Here is a 14,028-nt window from a genome sequence, read left to right as displayed (position 1 = left end):
TTGTGTATGATTAAAAACAAAATACTGCGGATGCTGGCGATCTGAAATAAAAGCAAAATGCTGGAAAAACTCAGGTCTGGGAGCATCTGTGGGTTTTAACTTATCACGTTCCTACCTGCATTCAGTTCTGAAGAAGAATCATTTGGGATTGGAAACGTTAACTCTGTTTCTCTCCTCTCAGATGCTGTCAGACCTGCTGAATTTTTCCACTACTTTCTATATTGTTATGACAGTAATTAGAACTCAATAGATCTGTTTGTAACATTTGCTTTGCTTCAATCTCTGATAATCCCATTTTGTTTTTGATTCCTTAACCAGCAGAAAAAGTACAGTAATTCTTTGTTTCATATGCTAAACAATATTAATTGGTCAGGTGTCAAAAGATATTTTGTGTCTGTCTAACTTGATCAGTTTTCAGTTCCAAAGCTATGTTCCAGTTTCCTAGATGTAAAATTGCTCTAGCTAAATTGGATTGCTTTATAGAAAAAGGTTGAAAAATTCAGAAGTTGTTTTTGAATATCTGAGAGCGTAACTGGATAACTCGGTAAATGTGATAATTAACAGGTCTGCAATAATTGTCTGCATCCATGTAATAAATTATTGAATTAATTTCTTCTGTGTATGTTTCTGCATTTGGAAATTTGTACTGCATTGTAGTAAATACTGAAATACCTAAGAATACTATAGAAAAGAATGTCTTGTTGATGGCTGCTCCAATCAGTTGGAATACTTTAAAGATTGAAAAATTGCAGTTGCATATTTAGAGATGAAATGGGTTATCAGATCAGATATGCTAATATGCATTTAGCATTAACATAATTGAACTGATCAATACAATTTATTTTTACGTGAAAGAAACACGGCCTTAATTTGCTTACATGCTAAAATTTCACAATGCTTATGCATAGCATTTTGAATCAGGAGGAAACATTAAACTTGTCATTTTGAATGTGCATGTCAGGTAACAGGAGGGACAATTTCAATCCCCTGTATCACTGAGTTACTTATCACAGTAACAGAGAGTAAAAAAAACAAGCAGGAGTTTGACATCTCCTTGCAAGAAGCATCATTTGAAATAAGAGTTTCTGTTGGGCAGTTTTTATGTGCAAGTCTAACTTATTAAAAAGTATACAATCGCAGAAGCCAGCCACTCACCCTGCCCTTTAGCAACATTAGTTGGAAGGCCCAGGGAGAACATATCTGAGCTTTTTTAAAAAGGTATGCTTTCATAGGCGTTAGATACTGTTGGCAGTGAAAAACTGAAATCCTTCTGACTTATATCTTCATATTTTTTCATAAAATAAGTTAACTTCAAAAGTTTAGACAAGTGTCAGTTAATTGTTTAATATAAAATACGTTATTAATTTCAAGGTACTTTTGGTGATCAAAGTTATTAAATTGATTATTTGGCACAACATACATTTCAAGCATGTCATGGATCACCTCCCATCTTTAGTTTGCAAGTTATTTAAATGTATAAGATATAATATAGCATGTATTAAGTGATATAACATATTACAATTTACAGAGCATAAATTGTGTTTTGATTTTCAATGCATTGCTTAAAGGGACTAACATATATACTTAGCAGAGGGACAATAGATAGCTATCTGCTGGTACAAAAATAAATTGATAGCCATGGTTGGTTTTAACTTTATTGGTTTCAGGTGAAATCAAAGGACACATTTTCTTCTACGTTACCCTCCCATGACCATTTAGCGTGATACTGAGTATTCAGGATTGTAGGAACAGGAGAAGACCATTCAGCTGCTCAAGCCTGTCCTGTCATTCAGTTAGACTTTGGATGATTCATACTTGAACTCCATTTACTCAACCCTGTTCCATATCACTTGTTATCCTTGCCATATAAAATCCATCAGTTTTGACTATCAAAATTCTGATGGCCTTAATGCCTATCACCTCCAGGGGAGCAAATTCCAGTTTTCGAGTTCCACTACCTTTTGTATGGAAAAGATACTTTGAGAGTCAACGTAGTTTTGTGAAAGGAAAATTATGTTTCACCAATTTACTGGAGTTCTTTGAAGGAGCTCTGAATAAAAGGGAATTAGTGGGTGTACTGTAATTAAATTTCCAGAAGGCATTTCATAAGATGCCACATCAAAGGTTATTGCAGAAAATAAAAGCTGATTGTGTAGGGGGTAACATATTGTCATTGTTATAAGATTGGCTAACTAACAGGAAAAAGTTGACATAAGTGAGTCTTTTTCTGGTTGGCAGGATGTAATGAATGGTGTGCCACAGGGGGCAGTGCTGGGGCCTCAAGTTTTCCACAATTTATATAAATGACTTGGCTGAAGAGACTGGAGGTACGGTAGGAAAGCAAGTTGTGAAGAGGACGTATGCAAGTTACAAAAGGACAGGTTAAGTGAGTGAACAATGAACAAATAGAGTATCATGTTGACAAACGTGAAATTCTCCATTTTGACAGGAAAAATAAAAAAGAAGCTTATTATTTAAATGGTGAGAGATAGCTGAGCTGTGAGGTACAGAGGGATCTGGGTGTCCTACTGCATGAATTACAAAAAGCAAATACTGGTACAGCAAGTAATTAGGAAAATTAATAGAATGTTACTGTTTATTATGAGGAGATTTGATTACAAAAGTAAGGAGGTTATGGCTCAGTTGTACAGAACATTGGTGAAACCATATTTGGAATATTGTGTCCTCATTTAAGGAAAAATGTAAATGCATTTGAAACAGTTTAGAGAATGTTTACGAGACTAATATCAGGATTGGGCAGGTTATCTTATGAGTAAAGTTTGAACAGATTAGGCTAGTATTCTTTGGAGTTTGAGGCAACTTGATTGGAACCTTTAAGATCCTGAGTGGTCTTTGACAGGTTGTATGTAAATAGGATGTTTCCTCCATATGGGAGAATCTAGAATTAATGGTTGCTCATTTAATAAAGTGATGAAGTGATTTTTTTCTCTCGGGTTGTGTCTATTTGAAAATCTCTTCCTCCAAAAAGGCAGTGGAATTAAATTTTTTAAAGTATTTTTAAGGCAGAGCTAGATAGATTCTGGATGAATAAATGCATGGAAGATTATGGGGATAAGCATTAATGTAAGTTTGAGGTTACAATCAAATCAGCCGTAATCTATTTGAATAATGGGGTGGAACAGACTCAAAGGCCTATGTGGCCTACCTGCTCCTAAATTGTATGTTTCATGTTGTTAGAGCTTTAGAAAATTAAATTATGAAGACTGGTTGATAAACATAACTTGTATAGAAGATTGAGGCCAATGTGGGTGAAGTATTTAAAATGTTTAAAGGACTCTGTGGAAGACATACAGTGGCCAGAATTTAACCAGCATGCCACCCCAGTTTTGGGGGTGGGCAAGGCTCGGAGAACGACATTCTCCGTTGGCCTTGGACGGGTTCGTATGAACCTCAGGCAGACGTGCTGGTAAAATTCCGCCCAGCGTTTCTGCTGGTTGTGGGCAATGGAGAATCAAGAGCGAGGGGTTATAATCCTGTCCCAGGCCATTTAGCAGGGGATAATAGAAATCTGAATTTCTCTTCCTCCAAAATATTGTAGCTATTGAGATGGAGGCTTTAAGACTGAAATTTTTGTTGTATAAGGCTATCTATCTGGGAATATGGAGCTAAATCGGATAAGTGTATTTCCGATTCAGACCAACTAGGACTTAATTAAATGGTGTACCAGGCTTCTGGGATTGAATGGGCTACTCCGGTTCCTTTGTACTTTGTCCCCTAGCTTCCTCCACTCTCTAACTCTGTTCAAGTGCAGGTTTCCTGTTGTTGTATCTTTTTCCCAGATTTCCCATGACTTTTTGATGGTCAACTGTGTTTGAGTCCAAGTTTATTATTTCTATACTACTTTTCCACTGTTAAAAATGTAATTTTGAAACAAGTTTCATATACGCCTTTAGTATAGATGCATCTCAGAATCATGAAATGGCAAATCAGTCAAAAATTGACAAGGAGCCAAACAAGTGGATACCAGGAGGGTTAAACCAAAAGCTTGGACAAAGAGCTAGGTTTTTAGCAAGGTCTTAAACAAAGAGAAATATAGACTGGTAGAGATATAGGGAGAGAATTTCAGAGCTTGGGACCAATGAGCTGAAGAGTGATGGTTGTGTAAGAAGCTAGCTTTGACGGAATGCAGAGTTCTTTTGTATGGTTGGAGGAAGTTACAGATATAGGGAAATGTGAGGCTATGGAGGGAATGGAACATGCGAATAAACTTTTAAAATAGCTGCATTGGTTGATCTGGAGTTGGTTCATAAGTGAGTGCAATTTTGTGGGGTTGGTATAAAGGATAGCAGAGTTTTGATGAGCTCAAGGTTTTGAAAGGTGAGGGTGAGTCAGAATAGCATTGGATATATATAAACAGGCTGATGATTTAAAGGCACTGGAGAGGCCAAGAGTGGTGGTGTTAAGATATGGGTGTCATCAGCATACGTGTGGAACCTGACACAATGCCACTCGGGACCAGCATATAGATGTAGGATGTGAGGCACTATTGACAAGATCCTGGGGACACTCCATGTGTAATGATGAAGAGAAACTAGAGCTTGATTTTTTTGACAAACGAGATGGGTCTAAGTGGAGCCAAATGATGTCAATTACACTCAGCTGGATAATTAATGGGAGGCATTAAAGAATTATGTGATTGGCTGTCAAAAGCTGCAGAGAGGTCAAGAAGTGTGTGAAGAGTTACACCAGTTACCGAGCATGTCTTTTGTGGCATTGATAACAGCTATTTCTGTGCAATGCAGGGACAGAAACCTGATCAGAAAGGTTCAGACATGGATTGGTGGGAAAGGTGGGCACAGATTTGGGGGAAAACCATTTAATACTTTGGCGAGGAATGAAATACTGCAGATGAGTCAGTAGTTTGCAAGGACAGAGGATTTGAGGGTGTGTATTTTGTGGAGGTGTATGGTATTGGTAGTTTTAAAAGAGAGCAGGATATAATTGAGGAAAAGGAATTGTTTACATTGTCAGCTAATATGGAGGCCCAGAGAGGAAGTTGGTCAGCAGTTTAGTTGGAATAGGATTGAGAGCAAAGGAGGTGGGTCTCATGTGCTTGGAGAGGACATAACAGGTGTAAAAAGTAGACACACAGGTTCAGGACCACTAAAAGGAAACCTTAGGAGATGTCTGACTTGACGAAGAATGATACAGCTGAATGAATAGTCCTGGTATCAGTTCCAGAAAAAATCCATGACATCCTTGCACTTCCAAGGTCAGGGGAGCAAGGTTAAAAGAGACAGTGGTGGAGAAAATAACCTGGGGCTATCTTTGCATTCAACATGATACTGGAAAAATGGGCAGTCTTGGCAGAAGGGTGAGGCCAGATAGAACTAGATGCATGATGCAGCTGGATCTGGCTCTGAATGATGTCTAAAACAGTTGAGATGAATTATTTGGACTTGAATTAAAGATGCAGGGAGTGACAGATGTGTGGTGAATAAGGGACTTACTGATGGAAAAGGCATCAGTGGTTGAGGGAGTGTTTGAGCAAATCAACAGTACAGATGATGACCAACGGTAAAACAGTTCAGAGCTTGAAAGAGCCCTTGTAAGTGATTGGACAATATTTATTTAGGGTGACACAGAAGGAATAGGACTGAGAGTGTTGGGCAATATAACGTAATGATCAGAGATGGCTATCCTTGTGATAAAGCTGATGACAAGATTGAGATGATACTTGGGTTCCTGCATTTAACCAATTTTCTTGAATGTTTTTAAAGAAGAAATGCTGATATATTTATATAAATCCCAAAGTAGTCAGAATAAACACAAAATCATCAAAAGTTAACACTGAAAATTTTACTGATAATTGAGGCTGCAGTCATCATCAATGTTTTAACATTGGTTTCAGTGTTCTGGATATCATTAAATACCTGAGATTCAAGGAGGACTGGAGGCTAGTGACTTGAACTTGGCAGGAATAATTTGACACAACATTCAGCATGTGGTTCCATTAAAAGCAAAAATGTTGCAGTTGTGTCCAACAGCAGTTGAACTGCACTGTGCACCACACCAGAACTGGAATTTCCTTGGCATTTGCATGGAAAGGGACATGCAACCTGTGTGCAAACAACTTATGAAACTTATGTATAACTGAGATTGTGCTTGTGGGAGGAAGCTCTAATTTCAGACTGCACTCTTGAAGTAAGTTGGGCATTTTTGTATTATTGAATCCTGCCTGCTGTATGTGAATTGAACTGAAATACAGGCTGTATTTTGCAGTCAGCAGTGAAACATGTGCTTTCTGTGGCCCACAAATATAGTGTGATCTCTGTGAAATGATTTTACCCTTTCCCAATCTGGTTAAATCTGTGCCAAGTCAACAGGATGTCTTAGTGTGCATCAACAAACAGGTAAGCAACCAGTCACATTGAAGTATTTGCATGCAGCAAACCAAGAAGTTAAAAGCACGTAATACTCAATTTTAATTACGTTTTCAGGTACCAAAATTAATTGATTAGATTGAAATAGCTAAAATGCCATTATAAATACTTTTTAAAAAGTATAATTTTAATGTGGAATATTTTAGTTTAGAGAAATTTGACATTTCACAAATATGATAGTTTTCAGGGCCAGTGAGGACGTTTAGAAGTGAATATGAAGATAGTACATTAGTTATTTATTTAATAAGATGTGTCTCAGAATCATAGAAACCCTACAGTTCAGAAAGAGGCTGTCTGGCCCATGGAGTCTGCACCAACCACATCCCTACACATTTACCCACTAATCCCTCTAACCAATGCATTTCAGGACACTAAGGGGCAATTTTAGCATGGCCAGAGGGAGGAAACCACAGTCTCCTTTAAGAGGCTTTACAGTGAGACAGATAACATAAGTGGAACTTCTTAGCAATTAAATGGTCATAACTTCTTACTGTAGGTTTTCCTTTTTGTTCTCATTATTAGTGGTAGATGGTTATGAATGGGCTGCAATCAAATATCCAATCTTAACTGTTGCTTCTTTAATGCCAACATGATAACTGGAAGTTAAAAGTAGCTTGTTAACAGAAAAGAGAAGAATTCTGCTGGAGTCTTGCCCAGAATGTGGGATTCACACAAAAAAAAATGCATATGTTTAGTGAAATTTATTAGTTGGACCAAAGGGTAGTTAAATTTCAAGCATAAGGCGATCCAAATGAATTAATTGGGTGGATAGATTCATCTATTAATGCAGATTTAACAATCAAAATGAATTATGTGTGCAAGAAAGGATTTAATTGAAGGAGGTTTAGGCAGGCATGGCACTGTTTTTTTCACATACTGCATGTGTGTCTTTTAGCGATCAACGGTAACTTGGAATTGATTAACTCTTAAGTAAGGATGTGAAAATGTGTGAGATACCTTGGTTTTTTCAGAAGAAAAAGACAGGAATATTAATCAGAATCAACTTCAAGGGACATCTGTTCTGATCATAATTACCATCCAATAAATACACAGCATGTTACTATATTTTAAAAAAGGATTTTCCTGATGCTGCCAGCCCCTGCAAAGCATCTCCATATGGTTCTGTTACTGTGGCGGACTTGGAGAGTAGCTTTAGCCACACTGTTAGCTACCTCAGCAAATATCTGTTTTAATAAGAATGTAATAACCGTGAAACAGCTGCACAGGATTTCATAGTGATTAGTGCCTTTCACTGCCCAAAGAATTCCCCAACCTGATGTCAAGGAGCAGACGACAATGCTCTTTGGAGGAACCATTCAACTGCTCATTATTCCTCAAAGGTAAATGGTGTATTTGCAACTTGCATATGGGCCATGTGAGGTAAGAAATTAACATCCAACTATACAATAAGGTTTACCTTTCATGATTTAATATTACTCTTTGAGAAGTCAGCTATCATTAAATAAAATATACATATTAACTTGCGATACACTGATTACATTCAATAGTCAATGTTCAAACCTTTCGAGTTCCATGTATTCTATTAACTTCAGGTTGTATGAAATGATGGTTTTCTGAATGTAGTGACTATATTTGTATTATGAATGTTGGTGTGCAAGTTTGGAATTCATAATTCCATTTTAACTGAATTTTAATATCTGGTCTGCCTTATATCCAAAAACCTGTAGAAAACTTTCATGAACAACTGGATTGCACTTACCTCAGACTTTCACCAATCTAGATTATGTAAATTGGTTGTTTTTTTAAGACAAAGGTATTAAAAGCTAAACATAATATTTTATGTAGAGCCAAAGTGTTAGTTATAAACGCACAGTAGAGGCAGAGTGACTGCGAGTGGTATTGAAGTTCACTTTTAGCAATGAAACGGTAAGTTTTTGTTTCTCTTGGTTTGTAAACTAGTTCCTGAAATTATGGTACAGAAGTTTGGATTCTTCCTAAAAATGTTAAAAGCATCTTAATGCAGCCAATTTCTTTGAATTAAAAAGGTTTTAGAAATAAAATCAATTAGATTGTTGATTTTTATAAAGGAAATGAGAATATGTAATCAACATCCTATGACCAATGCTGCTTGGATGGATATTATTTCAAGCACTCCCAAGTACAATTAAAATTTGAAGGGCCCAGGAAACTTGGCATATCCCTTGAAACCTTTCCTTACAAAATCTTCAATCTGGAGAACTACTGAGCTGTCTGAGTGAAACAAATTCTATGAAGGACGGTAAAACCATCTGATGGCACACTTTGTAAAGGCAACATTGGGAAAGCTTGTGTTTTCATTTGTGATGCCTTATAAATTGAATATCAGCTCCTCCATCATCAGTGCAGATTGTTCTGCTCTGAGTTACTTGCGTTTTGAGTGTGGTGGCTTTACAGCAAGCTTACTTTGCAGCATTCATCTATCCTAGAATAAGTGTTTGACTCTGCACTTAATCATATAGAATTTTTTTTTTCTAAATCTCCTAAAACAATATTTCATTCAAATATTTCTGCTTGAATTTCAAGCAGAGCAGATGAACCCACAGAAAATATTACACGGTGTTATTATAGATGGGAGCTGAGTGGCAGAGGAACTGCAACAGGCTATTTAGGATCTGATCCAGCAAAAAATTGTTAAAGGACTCAAGCTGAGGGATTAGTGAGGTATCTGCCAGTTTTTCTCGAGCTGTAAAACAAGTGGCTCGCCTCCAGCTAGTTGTGATGAAATTTTCCAACTCTGGTACAAGTGGAAAGGAGTAATATATACACCAGACCTGATTGAATCCCCACCTTTATGCCTGCTGTGTACTTATATAGAGGATTTGAGAGTGAAACCTATCTGACTCATACAAAACCAGATGTGAGTGAATTGTTACCTTTTTACCTGGCCTATACTTGATTTGCATGTACTTTGGGAATTAATGGTTATAAATAGATAAATCTCATTGCTTTTGCACTACAGACCATTTAGGTTGGCACAGTGTTAAGCTCATACAGTGCAATTGCACACATGGGACTCATCTGCAGTTTATGGCTTATTAAAATTCGACCTTAAAACAGTTCTGACACCGATCCAAATAATGATTTACTGATTTCCTTACTTCTATGTAAGAAGGTTTGATATTCAGTATCATAATTTCTCCTATTTTCCTTGTGCTCCTACTTTCCCCTCACACAGAAAGTAAGTCTGCTAAGAAATTTCTTATTTGCCTACTTCAGTGTTGCTCATTAACTGTCCAGGAGATTTTGAGTAGCGTAAAGTGACCTGCCCTCCTTATCTCCCTCTAGAAAGTTCCTTTCCATGGTGGTCTAAAATGGAGGAATGTGAAAGAGTGTTTGTAACAACTGTGCTAGACCATCAGCAGGCTCGAAGGGCTAGATGGCCTACTCCTGCTCCTATTTCTTATGTTCTTATTTTCTTATTTATACAGAGAAGACAGTGGCATACAAGTACTATTGGAGAAAGGGCCTACCCACAATCTAAAGTATTAATTGTCTGTGCTTCTTACCCATTCCGTAGCCGCTACTAATAAAACGTTCACATTCTTTAGAGGAAGAATACAACAGTTTGTAATTGGACAAATATTTTTGCTTTTTTAAAATTTGAAGACTTGCTCAAGCAACTTTTGCAATGGGTCCATCTTGTTTAGATTGAAATTTTTCTCATTGTATTGGTGTGCGTGAATTAACATGCAGCAATGAGTAGGATTCCAATCCTTAATTATGAGAGCTGCCTGATGGTGCAGATACAGCATAATTTACCTGAGCGAGTGTTTTTTTTCTTTCCCAGTAGGTAACCTGATATGACAGGTCTCGTGTAGACTTTTTCAATCTTTCAATTAGGAGAAGCTGTAAATAACGTTTATTGAATTTGGGGATAAAGTTTCAGAATGAAAACCCCCCAGCTTCATCTAAAGGACATCACTGCCCTTTCAATTTCTGCCATATTTTATTTTGGACTATCTTATAATGTAGCCTGGGTAACAATCAAAATTATAACTGTTTATATTTGTGACATACAGATGTAGAATGTGGTAATTAGTTATCGGACCATTTTAAAATTCTCGTTACAGCTGTTCCAATTTGTCATGAAACAAGAATGGAAGATTTAATAATAGAAGAAAGCTTTGAGGCCCCACGGACTGGTGAAGATGTGAAGAAGCAGATGTGTCCATATGCTGCCTTAGGAGAATGTCGATATGGTGTTAACTGTGTGTACCTCCATGGAGATGTGTGTGATATGTGTGGCTTACAGGTTCTTCATCCAACTGATGCCTCTCAGAGATCAGACCACATAAAGGCAAGTGTCTGAACTGAAAAGAAGGCTATTACGTTGAGCTTAAAATATTTGGATTGATGAAATTTGTGGTGTTGCAGAATTGAGAGATTTGAAGTGTATTTTATCAATGTCAGCCTTAAGCTGTTACATTTTTTTTAACTGTAGTTGCTCGGTACAGTGATTCCCATGCAGCACATCAACTTTCAGATTTGTGAATTTATTTTGTGGCTGTTTTGCCACTACTTATTCATGCTTAATACTTCATGGCATTAGTAAATGAACCATTTCAGTCTGTATTTAAACTTGTTGTTGGTTTGTTTTTATGGAATATATCCATATATAGTAATTATGATCATAAATTACCAAAGTCCGTATTTGAGTTTAAGTTTACTATCTCGGACATTCCGCAAGTTGTAGGTTTCCTCTCCACACGCCAACCATCTGCCTCCGCCCGTAACTTGTGAAAAAAAAACACCTGTAATGCACAGACTGTAATAACTCTAAATCATTACTTTTTGGGAGCTGCTGCAACTTTGTGCCACACATCATCAAATATCAATACTGTAGTCTCTAATTATATTAAAGAATGTTTAAGAAAGTAGGTTTATTTAGAGAAAGAGGATTGTTTTGAATTACATGCCATTCTTCATCTTTATTTTCCATAAATTACATGAGCTAATAGCAGGAATAGCCATGAACAAAAGCCCCTTAGGAGTACTTTGGGTATTAAGACATTCCTTTCTCATGTTTCACAAAGGGTTGATGTGGTGGTCCTTGTCTGGGACAAGCATAGCCCGTGTGAAATAGCATTTGTTTTTGATTTTTGCTTTTTTTGTGTTTTTCAGCTCGGAGAGCAGTTTGTCTTTGATGAAATTTCTTGAACAATCATGTAGTCAAAGTAAAGCATCCCCTCCATCTGGGCTTCAGTTGTGTCAGGCATTCATTTTGCTATCATTGTGTCTTATTTTCTGGAGGCTTCTCTCCTTATCTCCCAGGGATTCAGTGAAATCCCAGTTGCTTGGATGAGTTTCTAACAGAATTAAGATATTCAGTCATTTGATTTAAAATGACTTGAGAAATCTTTCCAGAAGATTATTTTGCATACACACGTCACAGGTGTCATTTGTTTCATTTTGTAGAAAATCATTGGGTTTTGTAGTCAAAAATAAGAAATTGTCCAGTTTCACACTCCAACCATTCATTCAGTTATTGTCAGTGGTCCTACTTCATCTTGCTAACTGTTAAGTTATCCTGATTTTAGTCATCATCAGAACTTTCCCTCTTTTCCTCTGTGTGAGTTAAAACAGGAATCCATGCTGCAAGTTCCAGCTGTGTCTGAATATCTCCCCTTTCTTGTTAACTTCAGAGAAGATACCTTAAACATGAGGTTCTTTGAAATTTCTTATCTTTCAATTGCTGCCTTTCCAGTGGACAGATTCCTCACAAGATAGCGACCAGAAATCTGAGGGTATTAACAGATCATAACTTGTAGTCTGATATTAGCCCTGTATACCAAGAATAAAGGAAGCTTCCACTTTGATTTGGCGTGCCCAGTATGAGTGTTCTCTCATATTCAAATGTGCAGTTCAAATTACAACGTTCATCACTATATCTGACATTGGTAATGAATATATCCCTGTAGATTTAGGGCCATATACAGAGTACACGGATCCAATATACTAAATTCCACTGGAGACCTGGTCTCACCAACCTGTTTGGTGCTTTGTCCCGAACAGTTAGTCTTGTTCAACCACGGTTAAATATTTAGTTCAATATGGCTGTTGCACGACATAAGAGATACAACGGAGCTTGTTTGCAAGCCTTGAGGAAGACAGTTTGATTAAAATATGTTGAATAAATTGAAGTTCCATACATTTGGTACAGCACATGCTATGATTCCCTTCCAAGAGTCAGTGATATGAATGACGTACAAGGAAAATTGAGCAAATTTGATTATTACTGGTTTTGGCTATTTCATCTCTTACAACCGTAATCTTTTCAATTTTTGAAATCATTGTATTGTTTTTAATACTTTTAATAGGGAGAGTCATTTGACAATATTTGAATAATGAAAGTTTTCTGTTCTAATAATGTGATTTACAATATTTTAATTTGACTTGGCAAATTTGAGAAGTGCAAATCCAACTGAACTAATTAAATTGCAACATTAGTACATTTTTCTGCTGCGTTCTTTATTACAGGCTTGCATTGAGGCTCATGAAAAAGACATGGAGCTATCTTTTGCCATTCAACGTAGTAAGGATATCATATGTGGCATCTGCATGGAAGTAATATATGAGAAAACGAATGCAAGTGAGCGACGTTTTGGAATCCTGTCCAATTGCAGTCATACCTACTGTCTCAATTGCATTCGAAAGTGGAGGAGTGCCAAGCAGTTTGAAAACAAGATTGTAAAGTAAGTCATTAAAACCAAAATGCTGTGGAAGCTGGAAATTTAAAATCCACAGGTCTGGCAGCATCTGTGGAGAGAGATGTTTTGAGTTGAATATGACTTCTATTACTCGTCTATCTCTTTGGGTCTGAAGAAGTGTCCTATTTGACTCAAAACATTAACTCTATCTCTCTACAGATGCTGCCAGACCTGCTGAGGATTTCCAACACTTTGTTTTATTTCTGTGGAGTATGTCTTTTGACCCTAGTTTGTAGAAATGTGTATTCGTTTTGCTGTTTACAATCCATAAAATACATTTTAGTTCCTTTATTTTAGGGTTAAATTTATTAGAAGATTGTTGTGCTATTTAAGAACATTTTTCATTCATTTTGGAATTGGGATAACATCCCTTTGCTAAAGCTTAATACTGAAAGAAAATAAATTGTCTCCCAATACCAGAACAATAACTGCATTTTTTACTTCATTAATATAATAAATACTCTTAGCTGTGCCAATATAATGTTACTGAATTGAGGTCAGTTGCAAAGTTTGTTTTGGGAGTTTATGAATCCATAATCTGATGTTGATGGTAAATTGCTTCTGAATATCTAGTGATGCCCAGATTCATGAAAGGCATCTGACAACCTTTTGAGAGCAACATCTTCACCCACAGAGGACTTGGATCTTGTTTCACATGGGGTTGCATTAGGTCCAACAGTTTTTTGCAGTCTTGAAATAAATTGTTTTTCCTTTTTTCTTTCTTCTGGTGTTAGAGAGCTCTATACTTTGGTGGTCGCCTTAACTTTTTTATTTTGACGTGCAGTTGGGATAATTATAAATCGACAGGTTGAATGGCAGCCTTCTGTGTTGTAGCATTCTATAATTCTATGAAATCTGTTCCTAAAACTTTTGTGTTGACTTTTGGCACAAAATATTTAGATCCGAAGTTGTCTTCA

At 36.7% G+C, this 14,028-nt stretch overlaps 1 protein-coding gene across 1 annotated transcript in view; it reads left to right on the top strand.

The window, feature by feature from the left end:
• The window catches only part of mkrn1 (makorin, ring finger protein, 1), a 77,723-nt gene that overhangs the window by 38,311 nt on the left and 25,384 nt on the right, over nt 1-14,028 (top strand). Inside the window, exons 4-5 of the mRNA XM_080190927.1 lie at nt 10,475-10,701; nt 12,882-13,096. Coding sequence (XP_080047053.1) covers nt 10,475-10,701; nt 12,882-13,096 — 442 coding nt within the window. The remainder of the gene's footprint in view (nt 1-10,474; nt 10,702-12,881; nt 13,097-14,028) is intronic.

This window comes from Carcharhinus amblyrhynchos, chromosome 6 (assembly GCF_965287045.1).
Source record: "Carcharhinus amblyrhynchos chromosome 6, sCarAmb.v2.hapA, whole genome shotgun sequence".
Taxonomy (NCBI): domain Eukaryota; kingdom Metazoa; phylum Chordata; class Chondrichthyes; order Carcharhiniformes; family Carcharhinidae; genus Carcharhinus; species Carcharhinus amblyrhynchos.
The sequence above is the reverse complement of the archived record's forward strand: the minus strand, read 5'-3'. Positions and strand labels throughout refer to the sequence as shown.